This window comes from Catharus ustulatus, chromosome 2, assembly GCF_009819885.2.
Source record: "Catharus ustulatus isolate bCatUst1 chromosome 2, bCatUst1.pri.v2, whole genome shotgun sequence".
NCBI lineage: Eukaryota > Metazoa > Chordata > Aves > Passeriformes > Turdidae > Catharus > Catharus ustulatus.
This window is the reverse complement of record NC_046222.1, coordinates 14,978,737-14,999,416: the sequence shown is the minus strand read 5'-3', so window position 1 is coordinate 14,999,416 and position 20,680 is coordinate 14,978,737. Positions and strand designations below refer to the sequence as shown.

The window sequence follows — 20,680 nt, the reverse complement described above, 5'->3', positions numbered from 1 at the left end:
GCTTTGGCTTCTCTTTTGGAAGACCAGCTATTACAAAATTAAAATTCCATCTTTATGGCTGACACACACAAAACTGGCTTTGCCCCATCCCCAGCAAAACCAAAAGAAATTCCCCAAAACCCAAAAGCATTTTCCCTGCTTCTAGCCCAGGCTCAGAGCCATACAGAATGGAGTAAATCACAGAGTGGCTGGGATTGGAAGTGAGAAGAAAGCTAATGTCTTTATAAACAATTTGATGGGTGAAGGTATAGGTATCATCTTTGAAATGAGTCTTAACATCTCTACTAACTTTGGGCAGCAGGTTGATGCAGAGCCCTGACACCTTGGCTCCTGAAACAGATAAGGGGGTCTGCACAAGCCTGAACTTCAGAACTTTGGGTTAAAACAACAGGTTCAAGGGAGGAATATGTGACAGGAGATTTGGGAAGGCTGTACCTTCCTAATACCTCAGCCCCTGGGAAAGGAGGAGGGCAATGCGGGGCTGGGAGTTTGGGATAAAAGGAGGCTGTGCCCTCTGAAACCCTGAGAGAGAAAACCCCATGGGCCTGTGCTCCAGTGGATTCTCTCCCTTTATTCAAATAAAGGTTCAGGACTCCTCTGTCTCCTCTTTGGACATAAACATCTGGTATTTGTGGAATTTTCTTGACAGAAGAGACACTTGGAGATCATCTAGTCCAAACCCCCTGCCATCTCAGTCACCTAGAGCAGGTTGCAGAGTCTGGAATATCTCCAGAGAAGAAGACTCCACAGTCTCTCTGGGCAATCAGTGCTAGTGTTCTGTCACCTTTGCAATGAACAAGTTTTTCCTTATTCAGATGAAGCTCCCTATTTTCCAATTTGTGCCCTCTGTCCTTTGTCCTACCTCTGGACACCACTGAAAATAGTCCCATGCTCTTGACACACACCCTTTAAAGATATTTGTATATTTGCATGCATTCACAGAATCCCAGGATGGGTCAGGTTGGAAAAGACCACAATGGATCACCTGGTCCAACTTCCCTGCCCAAGCAGGATCATCCCAGAGCACATGGCACAGGATTGTGTCCAGATGGTTCTGGAATATCTCCAGCGAGACAGACCCCACACCCTCTCTGGGTGATCTGTTCCAGTGCTGGTCACTGCACAGGAATTACGTTCTTCCTCATGTTCAGGTGGAACTTCCTGTGCATCAGTTCCTGGTCATTGCCTCTTGTCCCATTGCTGGGTAGCCCTGAGCAGAGCCTGGTCCATGCTCTGACCCCTCCCTGCAGGCACTGACAGACACTGATGAGGTTCCCTCTCAGTCATCTCCTCTTGAGGCTGAACAGCCCCAGCTCCCTCAGCCTTTCCTCATAAGAGAGGTGCTCCATCCCTTCATCATCTCTGTAACCTCCAGGACCCACTCCAGGAGCTCCCTGTCTCTCTTGGACTGAGGAGCCCCAAACTGGACACAGCACTCCAGATGTGCCTCACCAGGGCTGAGCAGAGGGGCAAGATCACCTCCTCTGACTTGCTGGCAAAGCTATTCCAAAGGCATCCCAGGATCCCATTGGCCTTCAGTGAGGGTCCAACTTAATTTTTATTTATGCCTCAACATTGTCCAGGTTTTATGTTATAAACCCATTTTCTGACATGGGATGAAATATTACCACAGGGGCTGTGCATGGCCAGGGAGCCTCAATGTGCAGGGGACAGCTTGGACTCGTAAGGGGGGCAGAGATACCATGGACAGAACAGGCTCCAAGGGGACAACAGGAGCAGTTTGCTGTCCACCCAGACCCCCAGACCTTTCCACACAGCTGCTTCCCAGCAGATCAACTCTGCACGTTTGTGGGACTCTACACTTGCCTTTTGTGAACCTCATTAGGTTCCTCTCTGCCCAGCTTTCTGCCTTGTCTAATCCACCACCCCAGCTGCTCTCCTGAGTAGGGTTATACATTTGAGACTGACAACATCTGGATGGTCAATTCGGTGTATGACAGAATTTAAAGGTTTTCTGGAAAGTCAGCAGACACTCTTCACCTTTTTTAATAAAAGGGTTCAAGAATAAAAACAGTCAAATTATTAAAATATACATCTACAGGTACTCAAATAAACCCATCAAGTTTTAAGGTCTCCTCCCTGCATGTCTTCTACTGCAACAAAGCAAGGTGCCACCCTAAAATGCTTTTCAGGGGAGATTCTCCCCTGATAAGTACTAGTTTCAGAGGAAAAAGAAACTAAAACCCCAAAGCAAACCAACCAAGAACCAAAACTCCCAACCACAACCAACCAAAACTTAAGCTAAAGTGACAGATTTTAAATGGCTGCCCAGTTTGAAATACTTTCCTCTATTGCAACATGGTGCTGTAGATAATTTTTCCTGTTTTCAGATGATTAGTCCAATTAAAAAACTGAAGGTGTTAAAGTTACTAACATATCTACACTGGACATACTATTTTAAATTGCATGCCTGGAAATAGGTTAACTCAGGAAAAATGTTCTATATATGTTCTATATATAGAAGTTTTCATTCAGCTAGGAGTTACTTAAACAGGGAAGATAAGCTTTTCCAGCGAGTGACTTAGAACAGGATTTCCACCTGTAGTAAAAGTTGAAAAGTTGAATGATTTCAGTCTCACAGGGACAAGAAATTCTGTGGTAAATGCTACAACTACAGATCAGACCAAGCAAGAGATTTTTATTTATAATGCCAACCTAAGAATGACTTAATCCTCAGCTTTGTGGGTATTGTTTAGTGAAATCTGGAAAGCCAGCACATCCGTCACGGTGTCTTTATTCTTAACTTTCAAGTTAAAAATAAAAAAAACAAAAACAAAAACAAAAAAACAAACCTTGAAAGTAAAAGTAACAAAAGACAGAAGTTTTCAGAGCCAATTATCTAAAGTTATCAGTAGGAGTCTTAAGAATTTAATTCCATGTTAATGATTAATTTCAGTTCAGAGCCGCAAGGACAGTTGGCTCTGGAAACACAAAACTTGAAGTGCTTCTAGAGAAGAAAGTGGAAAGGAAAAAAAAATCAAGTGGCACAGGGCAAGAAAGCAAGAGATTATTTAGGTCAGCCTTTCTGAAAAACTGAACACAAAAGTACAACAATTTTAGATAAACTCAACAGTCTCCTAAGTGCTTTCAGTAGTCCCCGACACTGCAAGAGAGGGGAAATGCTGAGGAAAAAAATTAAAATTTAATGTTTTATAATTAATAATCAAAATGGAAAATTTAATTCCATTCAGTGTTTATATTGCCTTCTTTTCTACTCACGCGGAAGAGAGGAAGGGCTTGAATGCACAGAATGTGCAACTTGCAAAAGTTCAGTGTAGCATGGAGTTTATTCCAACAGAGACATCACAGAAAGCATATGCTGTTAGCCAAATAAATATTTATAGCTCGCACTTTCACAAGCCTCAAAACACCAGTACTCCTCTTGTCTCCATGGCAATTCAGAGGGAGCTTCTGCAAATGGGGGATGGGGGTTTAAACTCTCTGGGCTCTCAAAAAAGCCTATTTTCCAGCCATCTCCTGGTCCTGCTCAGCAATGGTTTCCACAGCAACTCACTGGCAGCTCAGACAGCTTGGAAATGCAGTGAGAGCCTATAGCTGCTGCAGCTGCTGCTTATTTTAAGATGCATCAGGATGCTGCTTGTGTCTAGTGCCATCAAGTTTCAAAAGACTATGTGAATAGGCCATTGGTGCAGAAGCCCCTTACCACTGCTGTCCCACTCCCCTCATATCACAGTGCAAAGCTGAACAAACAGATTTCCCTTTGCATTTCTAGGGGCAACAATCCAGCAGAAACATTTGCCTGTGCAAACACCCAGAGAAACTGCAGAATGTTATCAAATTTGCAAAACAAAGCTTGGTACCCAGTGCAAACCAGCATGTTCCTCTGAAGTCAACAGTACCAAGACTGATTTACATCAGCTGTAAAATCAGCTCTGAAACACAAGAGTTGGGAAATCAGAAGAAATAAATAATACCCCACCACTCCCCAAATGAACACAACCATTCTGGCCCACAAATTGTGATAAAGATCTCTGAAGTCTCCTACAACCTTTAAGTGACTTTTACTGGAATTGCCAAACAATTTGGAAAGAATAAACACTTCCATGAAGTCACCTCATTTATAAACCTATAAATACACCCATTATTTATATTAAAATCCTGAAAACAGATTTAGTTTACTTTCAAACTGTATCAACCAGTATTAGTTACAATTCCAGTAAACTCCATACGAAACTGGAGTCCTTGCTCATTCAGAACCAGTGAAGTCAGATAAGTTCCCTTACTGTTGGAGCATGTCTCCAGATGTTTAAACTTGTTCTAAGTAAATACATTGGTAAAGTGAGGAAGTGTCTCATCCTATAGTTAGTGCTATTAATTTAAGCTGGAACTAAATTTCTTGTGCATCACAGAATCATATAAAGATTTGGGTTGAAAAAAACCTTAAAGATCATCCAGTTTCAACCTGTCTGTCATGCTCAGTCCCTCTCAAATGGATTTTCTCAACACTTTTATGATTAATCTCAATATTTCTGCAAAACATACTGCAGAAGATGAGTACATACAAGACTGTATTAAGTTATGGCTTCTAAAGGTATAGGAGTAGCTAACTAACCAGAATTGTGCACAGCAAATCTCTCAAATAGCAGGCAGAAGAGCTAATTTGATTAATGTCTTATTTGCAGCAATGTATAATGACCAAAACCAAGTCAGCATTGCCACCTTATATCCCACAATGTCCCCCCAGAGAAGGAGATAAAACATCTGAAATAATTTAAATTTTTTTAAAACCCCATTCTCTCTGAAGCAAACATTGACCTAGAATATACTTCTATATGCAATGCACGTAACTCCTTGAGGTGAGTTTTTAAAAAGAGCTTTACATATGCTTTTTGTTGACTTTGGGACACACTACCATGACTTCATTCTGTTTAGCATGACCATTAAAAAAAAAAAAAAGTCCTTCCAACAATGGTAGGATGCTCTTTAAATATTCAGCAAGGGTCTTGTGCAATGCTTTGTGAATTTAGGATTTCTGTGATGTTTCTAGTAACTGGGGGTGGTGGCTTCACTTGTGTAAGTGTCACTTGAACCATGAATTTTAGTTGTGATAGGCAGCACTGAACTTAGTTTTTAAACTCCAGACTAAAGACCAGGTTCCTTGTTAATATGAGCAAGGAACATGATGACCAATTCTCACAGCTAAAAGAATATGGTGAACCCTTCCTAACAATCCAAATGCAAGGGCCAAATTGCTCATCCCATTTTTGTTTACAAATCCTTTTACATTGCCAAGGTTGCTCAATAATCCCTTTCTGACACATGCAACTAAGTTGTGTTTGATGACCAGTACCTTCAATCAACATTATAGTTTATAGTATGAATGTATATTTTTAACTTTAACTGTACAGGTCTTTAATTGATAATTTAGTTGTTTAATACCAAATTTTATAGAAACATCTTCTGGCACATTTGAAGGAGACTGAAGCCACTCTAATTCCATTAAGGCTAACACATGCCAAGAGAAGCTACAGCAAACAGAAGATGTTTTTCACATTCAAAGGAGAAGGTTGATTAGAAGAAATCCTCCGGAAGGTAGAGCTAGGAACAATAGGTCACAGCGTAAGAGGTGCCAAGTTTTACTTAAAGGGGACAAAGAAAATAAAACAAAAAACATCTACAAAACTCTACAGTCATCACAGTAAAAGTCACACAAGCAAAGCAGCATACAGGTATTCAGATTAGAAAGCATTAGAACAACACTGGAAAGTTTCACAGGAAAGAGGAATAAACAAACTCTATGCCTTATCTATTTTTAAATCAAGCATAAATTTTAACTCGGTGATCATCACAGCTTTCCACAGAAAAGATGTTTTAGGAGTCACATCCTCAAGAGTATTTCCCTGATGAAACACTTTGAAGGTTTGAATCAGAAGAAGGAAAAGCTCAGTACATGAGCCAATATTCACAATTCAGTGGTTTGTTCCTTCACGTAATGGGATGTGATGATCTTGTCTGCAGGTACACTAAGTTGTTTCACTGTCGCAAAAATTGTCTTAGAGTGATTTATTATGATAGTATATTCCACAATCCTCTGCTCTGTGCCCAAAAATGGGTATTTTATCTCTAAGACTCTGTAGCCCAAGACCTGGAGTGTGTGTGGGACCAGGGGGATTGAAGAGTTTTGCTTTTGCACGAGCATTTCCAAAAGCTCCCTGCCCAGGTTTTCCATGGCTCTGTGCAGTGTGGGCTTTGCTGGGCTGGTTTGGTTTTTGTTGTTTTCCAACACAAGCCATAGAGAACCACGCTGAGCTGGGAAGAAAACACACTGAAAGGCTCCAGCCCAGCTGCTTTCCCTGCCTTGATCTGCTGTACTTTGCCATGGGGAGAAGGTTGATGCTGGGTGAGCCACCAGGCTTCCATGTGCTGCTGGAATTGCTCTGTGAAAGCTCCTGCCTTCCCAGGACGGGAGCTGACACCACCTTGCATTGTGTGCTCAGAGCCGGTAATCTCTGGCATTTTGGGTTTTTATTCCAGTGTGTGGGGGGTGAAGTCTAACAGTTTGACACCCAGAAGTTGGTTACTTTTTTCCTCATTTGTGGGCATTCTCTTTGTTAATAAACTGTTGTGCATTTTCTCCTGTTGCTGGAAAGGGATTTTTGGAACCCTTTAGAGGAGGCAACTCATTTCAGGGTGTTCTCCTTTAAATTGTCTCAAACTGAGACAAAAATGAAACAAAAAGATGTCAGCAATCCTGCAATTATGTAAAAACAAAAATATTTTTTAAAGCCATGTTTTTTTATTATTATTTTAGAGTAAACCATATGTAATTAAGGATTCTGCCCCCTGAGTCACTGCTATCTCCAGCACAACTTCCATGCTTGAAAGTCTGGTGGTTAAAATGGCTGTCTGCAATACCTCTGCAGCACATGTATCATCAATTTAGTTGTTTAGTGCCACATTTTACAGAAATATCTTCTGGCACATTTGAACAAGACTGAACCCACTCTAATTCCATTAAGGCTAACACATGCCTAGAGAGGTTAGAATAAACAGATGCTTTTCACACTCAAAGGAGAAGGTTGATTAGAAGAAATCAACACTGCATTTCTAGAATACTTGTTAGAGTCAATAGATCAACACATTTCATTAAGCCATGCCTGCCATGTAAGCATATATGCTGCTTTAAGCTTGTCACCTACTTTGCCTACTTCTGCCTGTGTTCCCTTTATAACCAACTGCTCATGGCATATTGGTGTGTTAGAAACTTGGGTGACACAATTACTACTTAAAGTTTCCTTTAGAATCATTAAGGTTGGAAAAGATCTCCAAGACATCAAGTCCAATCTGCGACCAATCCCTCCCTACCTTGTCTCTCAGACCAGAGCACTGAGTGCCATGTCCAGTGATTCCTTGGACACCTGGAGTGATGGTGGACTCCACCACCTCCCTGGGCACTCCATTCCAATGCTTGACATCTCTTCTCAAGAACAATTCCTTCCCAATATCCAACCTGAATGTTTCCTGATACAACTTGAGGCCATTTCCTGTTGTCCTGTCCTTTGTTCCCTTGGAGAAGAGCCTGACCCCACCAGGCTACATCCTCCTTTCAGGGAGTTGTAGAGAGTGAGAAGTTGTCCCCTGAGCCTCCTTTTCTCCAGACTGAAAATTCCCAGCTCTCTCAGCTGCTCCTTATCAGACTTGTTCTCCAGACCCTTCCTAAGCTCTGTTGCCCTTCTCTGGACACGCTCCAGCACTTCCATGTCCTTCTTGCAGTGAGGCCCCAGAAATGGACACAGGATTTGAGGTGTGGCCTCACCAGTGCCCAGGACAGGGGGACAATCACTGCCTTGGTCCTGATTATATTAAGACAAAATAATACCACTTTGACTGAAGAACACTTCAAGGACTATACTGGGAAACAGCTTATTCATGCACATCAGCATAAACACTCTGATCACAAGGAACCTGAGCACAAAATAAGGTCTTCAGAGTTCAGCACTAAATTCACAGAAAAATTTTGTTTTAATAAGAGGATCTCGGTACATTTAGAGATTTATTCCCACTGCTGTTGCAGGCTGAACGTATTGCAATGAGCCTGGACCGTACAGAGCATCAGCAGAGCTATGAGTGGCCAAGAAATCAAGAAAGGGAACAAGATGGCTTGTTGAATAATACACTGCTACGAACATTTCTCTTCCCAAAGAGAAACTCATCACCAACTCAGACAAAGTTCAACAGTTTTGCTGAAAGAACCTTTGAAAAAATAAGCCTGTGAGTTTTTATTGTTTATGTTTATAAGTGCCAGGTGTTGTTTTAGGGCAGAAATGGAATAGGTTCTTTACAGGACAAAATTAATTATTATTATATGGGAAAGATTATCCACTTTCAGAGTTTACAGATATGTAATGCAACTCTTCATAGCCAAGTCTACACATATCTTCTATTTAAACAGCCTAATTTTATAACAAAGCCTCTTGTCCCATTTAGCCATAAAACTTCCTTGTAGACGATGTGTCCACACAGCAGAGGCAGCTTAGGAATGAACTGTCTACCCTGCAGTCACCACAACTGGGAATCTAAAATAATCAGATCTTTTTCTACATGCAAGATTTCAACAGGTCTCCATAAAGATACAGGTGATTCAAACACAGCATACAGATGCAGGATTGCAGCTTTAACAGTAACACAAAGCAGTAGATAATTTTTTCCTCTTTCAAAACTGATTAGTTCCATTCCAAAACTGAGGGTGTTTAAGTTACTAATATATCTACACTGAACATACTATTTAAATAGCGTGCCTTGAGACAGGGTTAGCTCAGGAAATACATTCTGCATCTGAAAGTCTGTGCACACAAGAACTGTCTGTCCCCCTCCTCTTTCTCTGTTCACATAGCTTTGAATAAACTTTAAATATGTGCAAATGCTTACAGAGGCATCACTTCATTCTTCTCTCACAAAAATCAGTCCTCCCAACAGCTACTTAGGTTAGAAAGTAAATGGTTTTCAGCAATTGGGCAAAGCCTCTGTAGCACTGTTTTCCCTCCCTCCTAACCCATTAGAAAGATGGCTAAGAATTTAAACACAACTGGAAAGTGAGTAGTAACTGTGTGTAAATTGCTCCTGTTCCGAGGACTCAGCTAGAGGTACAGCTGGAACATAAATGAAATGAGAAACTGTGCAGTGGCAGGGAAAAAGCAGAGCTGAAAAAAATTTTAGTCAGCCTCTAGAAATATTGCTGATTCCCTGTTGACAGAGCTTCCCCAGATGACTTTTAATCCCCCAAAACATTATTTATTGAAAGAGTCTGAAGACAAGTGCTGTAAGTACATTAACTTCTGCAAATACCCCTGAGCCATCATTTCAACAACACTTCATTGAACACAGAGAATCATTTCATTTACTCTTTATGCCTAATACATTTCAGAGAACCTCTATATCATGTGATTCAAACAACACTAGCTGATGTCCACGACTTATGTCTTGTTTAGGAAAGGGGGGAAAAAACCAAAACAATTGACTTGGAAGTGGAATTATGTGAAGGCTTCTTAGATGGCAAGTAACAAAACCATAAACTACTTCAGCCCAAAAGGCCACTTTTTGATATCTAACCATACTTCCACTACAGATGGATCTCCCTACTTTACCTCTTCAACCAGGCACCAACTTGGATGTTACCAGAAAATCTGGAGTGTCTCAATGTCTTTGCTTTACTAGTCATTCCAATAATACAACAGCATAATCAAAATCTTATGAGCCCTTGCTACTACCTGTCTGTCCCAACCCTTCAGATTTTTGACGTTTTCAGGGACTCTATTGCTCTATTTCAATACTGGAATGTTGATTTTCCTTACAGAAGCCTCTCAAATGATTATGACATTCTCATGATTCGGTGACTCATATTATTACACCAGGGAGGACCATTATTCTGGTGAACAGAGGGCCACAGCAGTATTCATTGCAAGGTACAAATAATACTCAAATACTGACTAAAAATAAAACATTTACTTTTCACATGAAAGTATTTACTGACATTTAAATGGAAAACTACTGAGGCTTCTTGCAGGAGGAAGACGTTTTTTGCACAAACTCTTCCACCATCTAAACATTGCTATTAATGGACTTTTAATTGGGCTTTATTTGGACATTAGAGCATAAAGAAAGTAGAAGAAAATAAAAAAATAAAGGAGATCTACCCTACCTTTCAAGGGGGAACCCGTGATACATGTCTGTTCTTGGAAAAAAAAAAGCAGGAGCAGTGGACAATAGATCACACGTTTTTGTTTCTGAACAGTGCTAAGAAAATACCAGAGATGTCTCTCTTTGATATTCTAATACTTTGGGTTTAGAGATAATCCTTTTCTATTTAATCATTCCTACCAGTGTAGCAAACATCTGAAACAAGATGAAGTTGTTTATGCGCAGTATAAATTTCTGACTGGAAACTTATACATTTCAAGCATTTAAACAATAGCATTTATCTGGTAGAAGTTATTTAAGAATATATCTTCTTCCAGATCGTGTTCCCCCCTTTCTGCCATGGGCAGTGACACCTCCCACTAGGCCAGGTTGCTCGAAGACCATCCAATCTGGCCTTGGACACTTCCAGACACAGCTTCTCTGGGCAACCTGTGCCACGGCCTCACCATCCTTAGAGGGAAGCACTGCAGGGATTCCTGGCCAGCAGTGCTCCTATACCCTACCACATCAAAGCCACCACTTCCCATCCCCACTATTTCTCTATTTAGGCAGGGAATCAGACTGCCCAAATACAGAATACTGCCTTTTTTTATTAAATAACTTGGAAAGCTTACTTGAATCCCAGTTTCAGAATTGTTCAGCACCACTGTTTTGGACAGTATCAAAGTTGAATCAAAGTCCTGTCACACTTCCCAAAATCCCAGTCAATCCAACTCAGGGGTACATTAAACAAGAGACACAAACCAGCCAGCAGTTTAAGACAGAATTTCTCTCCTTTTTTGGTGACCTCTTCAATAACTGGAGAAAGGGCAGAAAAATCAGTTTAGGTGGCCCAAAAGTCTGAAGTGCAAAGAATCAATATTTACTTTTAAGACCATTTTATGGAAACAGTAAGGGTACTAGAGCACAAAAGTGACCCAGAGCATGCACCTAAACACACCAAGGCATTCCACAGATACAGTTTTAGGGATGTTTTTTGTCTTGGTTTGAAAGACAGGTGCTTAAGAGTCAAGCAGGGCACGAACCTCCCTTGGAATAGAAAATATGATCCATTTTCCTCCAAATTATAACTTCAAAATTACAGGGCTTTCAGTTAAAGATATGAGAAATGGAGTAACAGCTCTTTATTGGAATATATATATCCATATATCTATCTATAACAAGACAAACAAACAACAGCAGCAGCAGCAACAGACAGAGCCAGAATCCCAAGCCCAGCCTTCTCTGGGCCGCGGGCACTTTCCCCTGGGTGCGGTTCCGGGCACGGCCAGCAGGGGCGCTGCTGGCTCCCGGCCGGGCAGGGCAGTGCGGTGATTCCTCCACGCCTGCAGGGGGCGCTGTGGCGCACTCAGTTGTCCCTCCATGTGGTAATGGCAGGCGGGCGGAGATTGGAAAGGGCCTCCCTTTACAAACTCACGTCAGGAAGCCGATCCCAGTGCCCTTCTGGATGGTGAAATGGGCTGCAGCAGGAACCCCCGAGCAGAATGGCTGGAATGGCAGAGGCGAGCACAAAGGTGACAAAACAAGGTATAGCAAAAACTCTGGAGCTGTGGTATGTCTGGCGGGAATGGGCTGTCAGGCTGAAGTGTAGCAAAAATCCCAAAGCAGAAGACAGCGGGGCTGTGCAGCCAGAAGGTGCCCCTCTGCAGTGGGCTGGCATCCTGCCTTTTTCCTGAGGCGCCCAAGCGGATGGGTAAGAGTCCTTTCCAGTGAGGTCAAGTGTTGAAAAAGCACCAGTACAATGGCTGCTCTTACGAGCAAAGGCTCACCCACGGCAGGAGAATCTCTCCATATCTCTGCCCTTCCCAAGAGAAAAGCCCCAGCCAAGAGGTGACCAACTGCACCCTTCTCCCTCCTCCTCCTCTCAGCCACATCTCTTGTAAGTATCATTGTTATCATCTCTTAGGCAACAAATGGAAGAAAGTTCCCTGAGAGAAAAAAAAAAGGAAAAATCCTAACTTCCAACATTTTTTACTTGTTTTTGCAAGCTTCTAGAAGGCTTCAAATATGAGCAAGGCCTCCAGAGACAAGTACTGTCTATATATTCTGGTGGCAAAACTGCTGTCTCACTCACATAATAGGCATTCAAACGCTGGTTTTCTGCATCTATTTTCCTCCTATTTTTACAAGTATGCCAAGCACAAACACTTGTCCAACTCTAACAAACATACACAAGTCCTTATTATAATGCCCCAAAGATTGTGTCCCAATTCATACTGGCCACTGCAGGGTAAGGTACCATAATTTTGGTTTGCATATTATATTAATTTGAGCAAATGCAATTTCTCAGGAATTTTCCATCATTACCTCCAAGTAATATATTAGAAGTTTGTGAACAACAAATATAGCCTGTTTTGTTAAAACTGTCTATAATAAATAATTTTTCCATCCAGACAATAATATGTTTTGCTCCCCTTTGAATCTGATCCAGTAGCTTGGATGAGGTCAAAAGCATTTTCAATCCTTGAGATGTTAATCCACCTAAAGAGCTATGAAATAGATCTATTGAAACTTCATACTTTTAGGGTCTGTTTTTTCCAGCTCAAATCTGACTATTTCATACCTCTTTAAACAATCAGATTCAAATTGTAGCTATTTCAATTCCAGTTTTATTTTCCCATCTTTTACTAAAAACTGCTAAGTTTTGAACTTTTAAAAAGCAATAATTCAAAAAGGTTCATTACCAGATTTTTTTCCCCCATGTTTTCCCCTACCAATAATCTTTGTAAGAAATTGGATGCCTGCTTTAATTTTTATTAACCAGAAAGTTTTACAGACTAACTTAGTGGTTCTACAGCTATAACTGTTGTATGACTTGCTCTTGTTCAGAAATTGCCATTTTCCCCTTCTTCCTCCAAAAGCTCCTTCACCTCCCACTGTGTTAAAAGCCAACAAGTGAACAGGACCAGATGTTCAGCTGCCAAGCTTACTTTCTGCCTGGTTTAAGAAATTTTATGTAAGAACTCGAGTGCCTGATGATATATTGTGAGCACAGAGGTGACATAACTAATTGGAGTCCTCCAGGGAAAAAGTGACTTTGGAAGTACAGGTGAGCACAAGCACTGGCAACCATCCAAATGCTTCTCCAGCCTCATCTGCTGTCTCATTCTTTGAAATACATATTCCACTCTCTAAAAAAACCCCAGCATTTAGATGAAGGAAACAAATAATTTGTCTTGATTACAAGTCACCATAATATTTGCTTTAAGCTTCCTAAAGTGGAATTACAGCACAATTACAGCGCTTTGAGGAAGACATGACAGGCTTTTCTGCTGAAATGTTTTGTTAGAACTGATGGTTCTTTCAAAGGTATTGGAGATGGGAGAAGACATGCCAGAAAGTAAAACTGGAACAAAGTTAGCTTAACAAAAGTGGGGTGAGAGTGGCAGGAGAGGGGGTGAGCTAACCACAATAGAAGGAACAACTTGAAACAACATGAACAGCTTCCACATAACATTTCCCTCAGTTTCCATTAAAATGCTCACCTCATGGAACTGATCTAGAACTGAACCGGCCACTGAAGTAGACAGTAAGAACTTATAAACCATCTCTTTTCCCACATATATGCAAACTACCACAAAGTTATAATGGTGGAGAAAAAAAACCCAGCAAAACAAGAAAAGCCAGCAATAAGACAAATCACTGTACACATCCACAAGGACACTATTTTATGCAAATTTTGTTTTGCTTGGTATCATTATATAACTTCAAGTGAACTTCAAGGGAGTCTAGCCATTCCATATGGCCCTGGCAAACAGTCTGCAAGGACAGATACAAATGTCTACCTTGTGCTTCAATTGCTTTAATATACAAGATATTTATATTGCAATATGGACATTTCTGGCTGTGTGCACAATGCTAAGTAACCTGCCTTTACATAAGCATTTGCACTGGAGTCACCTCTAGCATTTTTAAGGAAAATATGACACTAAGTCTTATTGTAAGAAAAGTTCTCCTAGAAGGATTCAGCATGTGTAGGAAACAAGTGTCTTCAGAAGTGCTCCAAGACAAAGATTGTATTTTGAGTGTTGATGGATTCTAACTAGATCATACCAGATGGAAACTTTCATATCCCAACTGCAGAACTGTATTACTAGTTGTTCCTGGCTCTCTAAAAGCACCACCAATCCAAACAACACCACCCCCTCGAACAAAGGTAGCTTGCTTACTGCTACTACAGAAGGTTCACATGCATGTCACTGTCTATCTTCAGTGAATAAATACAGCTATTATTTACTCATGTGAATTTATGAGGAAATTGAATTTGCAAGAAGATCAGATTCTCCTGTACCTCTCAAGAGGGCTTCTCCCTAGTGACCACCAGCACTTGAGAAGAAACTAAAGCATCTGGTGCACCCTTGGAGAAAGGGTAAGTGCCTGCTCTAATGTTTTTAGCTCACTTCTTTAAAAACAGGTCTGCACACACTCCAAATAACATTTGGAGTTAGTCAGTGAACACAGACAAGTTTGGTAGCTCTAGGTCATGAAAGATTAAACCACATGTTCTGTTAAATCAATCAATTGAAAAGATGATGTCAAAATTCAACTACTTCTGTATTCTCACAAAATAATTTGCACTGGCATCAGCCAGTTTCTGAAGCAGAACCTGGGAGCTAGCAAAACAGGCTGCAGCAGGAATTACAGGTGTAATACAGGAAACAATCATATAAATATCTTTGTGCAATTCAGTTAAACAGCCAATGGGAAGACCTCACCCAGGCTTAATTAGATCTGCTAATCACAGCGGTAGTTTTAACTTTCTTTATGAATGCCAGATGCCCCATGACGTTCACAATTACCAGAAATACTTATCCTACAACATGAACAAAGAATTTTTGCAACTTTAAAACTGAGAAAATAGGACCCTTCAGAGACCAAGCAGTAACAAAAACAAGTACTCCTCTTGCATACATCCACCTTAAAAAAGAAACAAGCAATTGCAACTGTCTTGGTGTAACATTTCCAGGCTTGTTTCTTGTCTCCTGAATACAGTGAGGGAAGACAGCCACCCTAGTAGTCGTCTGTGGGGCCAGCAACCTAGAAAGAAGAGTGATAACATGGGGCCAGCCAAAGAAGAGCTCTCTCTGCCTCCTCTCTGCTAGAGAGAGACAGAACAGCAACACTTCTGGCTGAGCCCTCTCAGGAATACAGAGCCCCTTCTAAGCAGCATGCCACATTGAAGGAAGACAGCGTGACTTGCTGAAATGCAGCAGAAGACATGATTTCTGAGAGACACAGTAACTCACAGCAAGTTTCTTCTGAGCCCCGAGGGTCTAAGCAAGAGGGTGAAATTGTAAAGGTTATTAAATAAGCTAGAGAGAAACATTCATCCCTTTTAAAGACAGAAATAGTCTTTCCCACCATGTCAATTTGTATCAGTTTTAGAAGCATCTGGATATCTTTGCAGTCTCACCACAGTCATAAAGGAAAAATGTTAGGCTGAAGACTAGAAACAAACATTGCTTTTTTTGTACTGAGTTTTCATTTGTTTGTTAATATATTAGCAGTTTATTCTCTTCCTACAGCATATGTTGGAGTGTCTAAGAGTCTGTGTATGTTTCTAAACCTTGAGCAGCCTCTAGTAAAGAAATGCTGCTTCTCACCTTAAGCAGCAAGAGAGGGCACATTCAATTGATGCCTCTTCCCCCGCTTCTCCTCCAAAACCAGGCTGCCTGCTTTATAGCATTATGCTGAACAGATATCACTAGAGAAGTATGAGTTTTACAAATTTAAGAAATCCCATCTCACCTTAATATGGCCTAACATAGAAATCAGTTCCTACCAAGCTAATCCAGCAAACAGAGAGGGTTCAACAAAAGACTGAGGGTTGACAATAGTCTCAACTTTGAGTACATCAGTTGTGTATCGCTTATGGTCAAGAAAGCGTAGTTTAAACACTTCTACTGTCAATTCTGCAGTCATGCTTTATGTTTTCTTGTCAGGGTTGGGGGAGAAAGAAACAAAAGGCTTCTTTGGACTAGAATCTCTGTATCTGAGTGAAAGATTTCTGAGGAATAAAGAGTGGGGTTTTCTTAAGCAAAAAAATAAACAAATAAACAAAATATCACCTTATTTACTGCTCAAACTACCCCAGTGAGCTACCTTAAATATTTAGGTAAAGCTACTATTTATTGCCTCTGCATTGTCCTCACACACACACATTGTACTGCATTTGCTTCCAGCATCACCAGCTGAAGTCTAATTTCAATGTGCACTAATATTAAGAAAAATCACACCTAGATGCTTCACAGAAAGGCCATTTGGTCAGTACATGCTACCTGCTCCCATGAAGCCATGATGGTTAATAACAATTTCTGTACCTATTCTGTCTTGCCAGTAGAGCTCACAAATCTTATGCTGTGGCACCTTTTACAACTTTCAATGTCAGTTCCAGAAGCTTGTGCTGAGACAGAACATGATTAAAGACCCCCAGCTCCCTTACTTTCCCCCAAAATTCAAGGTGGAAGGGAAGATTAGCTCACAGAAACTACAATTTCTGCAGGTTATGAATATTTCTTAGTAAGTTCTCAATGAAAAACAATCAAAACCCCGTCTACCTTGGCTATGCTGATGCCCTGTGACCAACTTGCAAAGCTTTTAATTTCTGCAGCTCAGCTACCAAGAAAGTTGTCTACACCTGCTCAGCCCATATGCCTGACTTGGACACCAGAATTACTCAGCTTTACAGTTCATGTGAACACACTCCAGCCACAGGAGCAGCAGCAGACTTCTGGTTGCCTGGATTTCTGCCTGGGTTTCCTCTGGCTCTCACAAACAATAGGCATTCGCACACCCACGCACCTACAGTCACTTTCTTCATGAAAACACTTCTTATCAGCACCTTGCTTGTAAGCTTGCTTTCCACCCAGTGTTTCTTTGGAATTGGGACAGGAAGGGAAAAAAAAGCCCACCAAGAAGAAACCTCCAAGTCTGACAACAATGCAGGCACCAGACTTTGCTGCACTTATTGCACCCTCTATCATTTCCTTCGCAGTCAAAGCCAGCACTTCCAACAGACAACCAGAAGGCTGAGCAGCCTGAACACACCAAAAAACCCCACACCAGTTTCACCTGCTCAGATATATCATGCAGTTAAGAAGAAATGAAGTTAAAAAAAAAAAAAAAAAAGAAAAAAGAAAAATAAAACAACGGGGTTTTTTTTTATTATTAGTAACTATGTGAATACAGATTTCTGCACTAGCTGTTCATTCAGTGTTTCCATAAGGTCTTGTAGGAGAAAAAAAGAGGGGAAAAGAAAAATTTCTAAGCCAAAGACCTATCAGACATGCATGACTTCAAGTCTCTCCACTGCAGAACTCTGGAAAAAGAAGGGAGTTTACACACACAGAGCTTTCTGTTAGATAATGTTCTGTTAAAAGGAATGAAAGGTAAACTCAAAATATACCCAGCATCAGCACTATGGATGTTCTGCATCTACAACGGATTGAGAACCCACGCTGGGCTGGTCCCAGGTGGTCATTTCTTTGCAAGACTGCGCCACATAAGTCTTTTCAAAACACTGTTTTCACATACAGCCCTTTCCCCAAAACATCAGTAAGACACAAGAAGCATAGAACAGGAGCACTGTAAGATGGGATCTGAAAGTGGCAGCCTTATCACGACTGGCACTAACTCTGTTAATTCAGTGGTATTCTGCAGGTATGTGGCCCCACGATCTGCTTTTTCCTATTATTTATGCGTAATTTCTGGCTGAGGAATCTTTGTCCAACTTATTCTAACCCTACCCTTTCGTTTTTAAGGAGTTAATACCATAAAAATACTGGAAACTCCAATGTGTTCACAAGACTCAGCATCCAGTGCTGGCAACAGAAAACGCGCTCCCACCCCTTGTTCATTCACCTCGTAAAGGCCATCAGGAAAACAAATTGTGCAGCCCGCATCCTAAAGAGAAAAACAAACTGTGCCGTCTGCATCCTAAAGAGAAAAACAAACTGTGCAGCCCGCATCCCAAAGTTTGCAGGGCGGCAGAGAGCCGCTGACTCGCACCCAAGCAGGCGGGCCCTGCACAGGTTCCATCTGCACGGAATCAAGATGGAAAGGTTCAGCGCACACCCCCCGGGCTGTGGCGGGGGATGCGCTCCCTCGCCTTTCGCTCCTGGAGACGCCACTCGGCTCCTCTCGCTCCGGGATGAGAGAGGGGAAGCGGCGCCTCCGGGAGCCATCCCCCTCAACACCGACACCGAGATTCCGGGATCTGCGCGTCGCCCCGGACCGCGATAGCCCCAGCAGGGGCACTTACAGCTCAGGACCCCCAGGCCGAGGAGCAGCAGCAGGCGCAGGCTGCGGCTCGCCATCTTCGCGCGGCGGCGGCGCGGGGCGGTGCCCGCGGGCCGGGGGCTCCGCGCCCGCCGAGCTCCCGCAGCAGCCGGACGTGCTCCGGCTCCGCTCAGCCCGGAGCCGCCCCAAACTTTTAACGTGTCCGGGGAGGCGTCTCCGAGCTCCGAGCGCAGGAGCCGGCGCTGGACGCGGGGATGTGCCCTGGCTGCTCGCCCGCCCGCCCAGGAGCGGGGAGCAGCGGCGGGCAGGGATCCCGGAGCATCCCTCTCCTCTACCGCCCCCGCAATGCCCCCGCGCATCCCGGGGGCTGTTCCGTGTTGGATCCAGCAGCTCTCCTCTCCGTTTTGTTCGTTTATTTGTTTACTCGTAAACTGGGACATCTTCGTAAGCTCAAGGACATTTGTTGCAACAGAATAAACTTTTCGTTAGGAAGAGGTTTAATTTCTCAAAGAAGAGCGTTGTCCCTGTTGGCGCGTTTCCCTCAGGCAAGTTCCCCCCAAGGAGGAAGTAGGGATAATGGGGTGAAATCACGGAACAAACATTTGGATATTTCAGCTAACAAAAAAGTCATGTGAGGGTGAGGCGCTGTTTTAAGGCGAAAGAAGTCACAGTGACTCCTTGTGCCGGTCTGTACAGCTGGACTGGACAGAATCCCACCTACAGCAGGAGATGGGTCTCACGGTGACCTTCAAAACCTTTTATGTTATTACTTTATACCAGACTGGCAGAATTTTTTTGTTCAATATACAGGTGGTGTAATGGTCCTTTAAATTTATGAATCAAGGAAAATTACTCATCGTGACAGTTAATAGTGTATCTGAGTAGTTTCCAATGACATCTTAAAAATGCATTACCACTGATGTAAAGCAGTTCTATAACAAGAAAAGTATCACAAGAATTTTTTTGGAAATCAGAACAGCAATGTCGGCTATATTTTGTTAGAGGGCAACAAAATGAGGAAAGATCATTTATAAATAAAGTCTCTAACAGCTGTTTTAGTGGAGAGCAAGGAAGTGGGATGCCATGATGCTCTTCACATCAAAATCTTAGTTTATTTTTCACATGGAAAAAATGTATGCAGAGAACAAGTATTATCTCTTAAAAAAACCTGCACACAAATATATATGTATGCATATCCAGTATCTATTACTGGTATGATGACATGCATTTAATAAAATCAAACCTGTCCCTTTGGAAACAGAAAAGTTTTTTGTGTCGCAGCACATCATAGCTTCAGGCATGTACAAAGGCTCATTGATTTCACTAGGACTGCTTTACTATTTAGTCAGACTATGGAAATGTTGTCTCAATATAACATTTAAACATGTGGCAAGAGTCTGGTGGAAAAGTTATAAACATGGAGAATGTTAAGAAATTGCAGAATGGAATTAAATTAAAGGATAGGCGATAGGATGTTAACACTGATGGTTGATGAACAACTAACATGCCCCGGCCGTGTGCTGGGAGCCCAGAGCCCCCCGTGTGCTGGGCTGCACCCAGAGCCCCGTGGGCAGCAGGGCAGGGAGGGGATTCTGCCCCTCTGCCCCCTCTGCTCAGACCCCACCTGCAGGGCTGCATCCAGCTCTGGGCTCCAGCACAGCAAGGACAGGGAGCTGCTGGAGCCAGCCCAGAGGAGGCACCAAGTTGATGGGGGGCTGAAGCACCTTCCCTATGAAGACAGGCTAAGAGATTTGGGGCGGTTCATCCTGGAAAAGAGAAGTTGCATGGACAACTCACAGCAGCTTTCCAGTATCTGAAGGGAGGGAGGAAAAGCACTCTTCATCAGAAAATGTAGTGACAGGACAAGGAGTAATGGGTTCAGACTGAAAAAGGAAAAATTTAGGTTACACATATAGAAGAAATTCTTTGTGGTGAGCATGATGACACAGGCTGCCCAGAGCAGCTGTTGCTGCCCCATCCCTGGAAGTGTTCAAGGCCAGGCTGGATGGGGGTCTGAGCAACCTGGTCTAGTGAAAGGTGTCCCTGCCCATGGCAGGAGTGGAATGAGAGGGACTTGAAGTTTCCAACCTAAATCTTTCTGTGATTCTGTGATTCATTTACACAGCTCTTATACTGTAGTAAATCCATTTAAATGAAAAGGTTTCATACAAGTGTGAGGTCAGACTAAAGTTCCTTTTTTCTGTTCACTGGTTCATTTCTCTTGCAAGTGAAGCAAATTCCTAGTGCACAGGATTGTTTCTCC

General features: G+C 42.2%; 1 protein-coding gene across 2 annotated transcripts in view; it reads right to left on the bottom strand.

Moving 5' to 3' along the window:
* JAM2 (junctional adhesion molecule 2) overlaps positions 1–18,995 on the bottom strand; it is a 43,782-nt gene extending 24,787 nt beyond the window's left edge. The window contains exon 1 of one of the 2 annotated variants that reach the window (XM_033085316.1): positions 18,440–18,995. In XM_033085316.1, the coding sequence (XP_032941207.1) occupies positions 18,440–18,857 (418 nt within the window). In that variant the 5' untranslated portion in view covers positions 18,858–18,995. Of the gene's footprint in view, positions 1–3,240; positions 3,260–18,439 lie in introns of those variants that run through there. The other variant, XM_033085326.1, reaches the window with a different exon arrangement.
* Between the last annotated feature and the right edge of the window lie 1,685 nt (positions 18,996–20,680).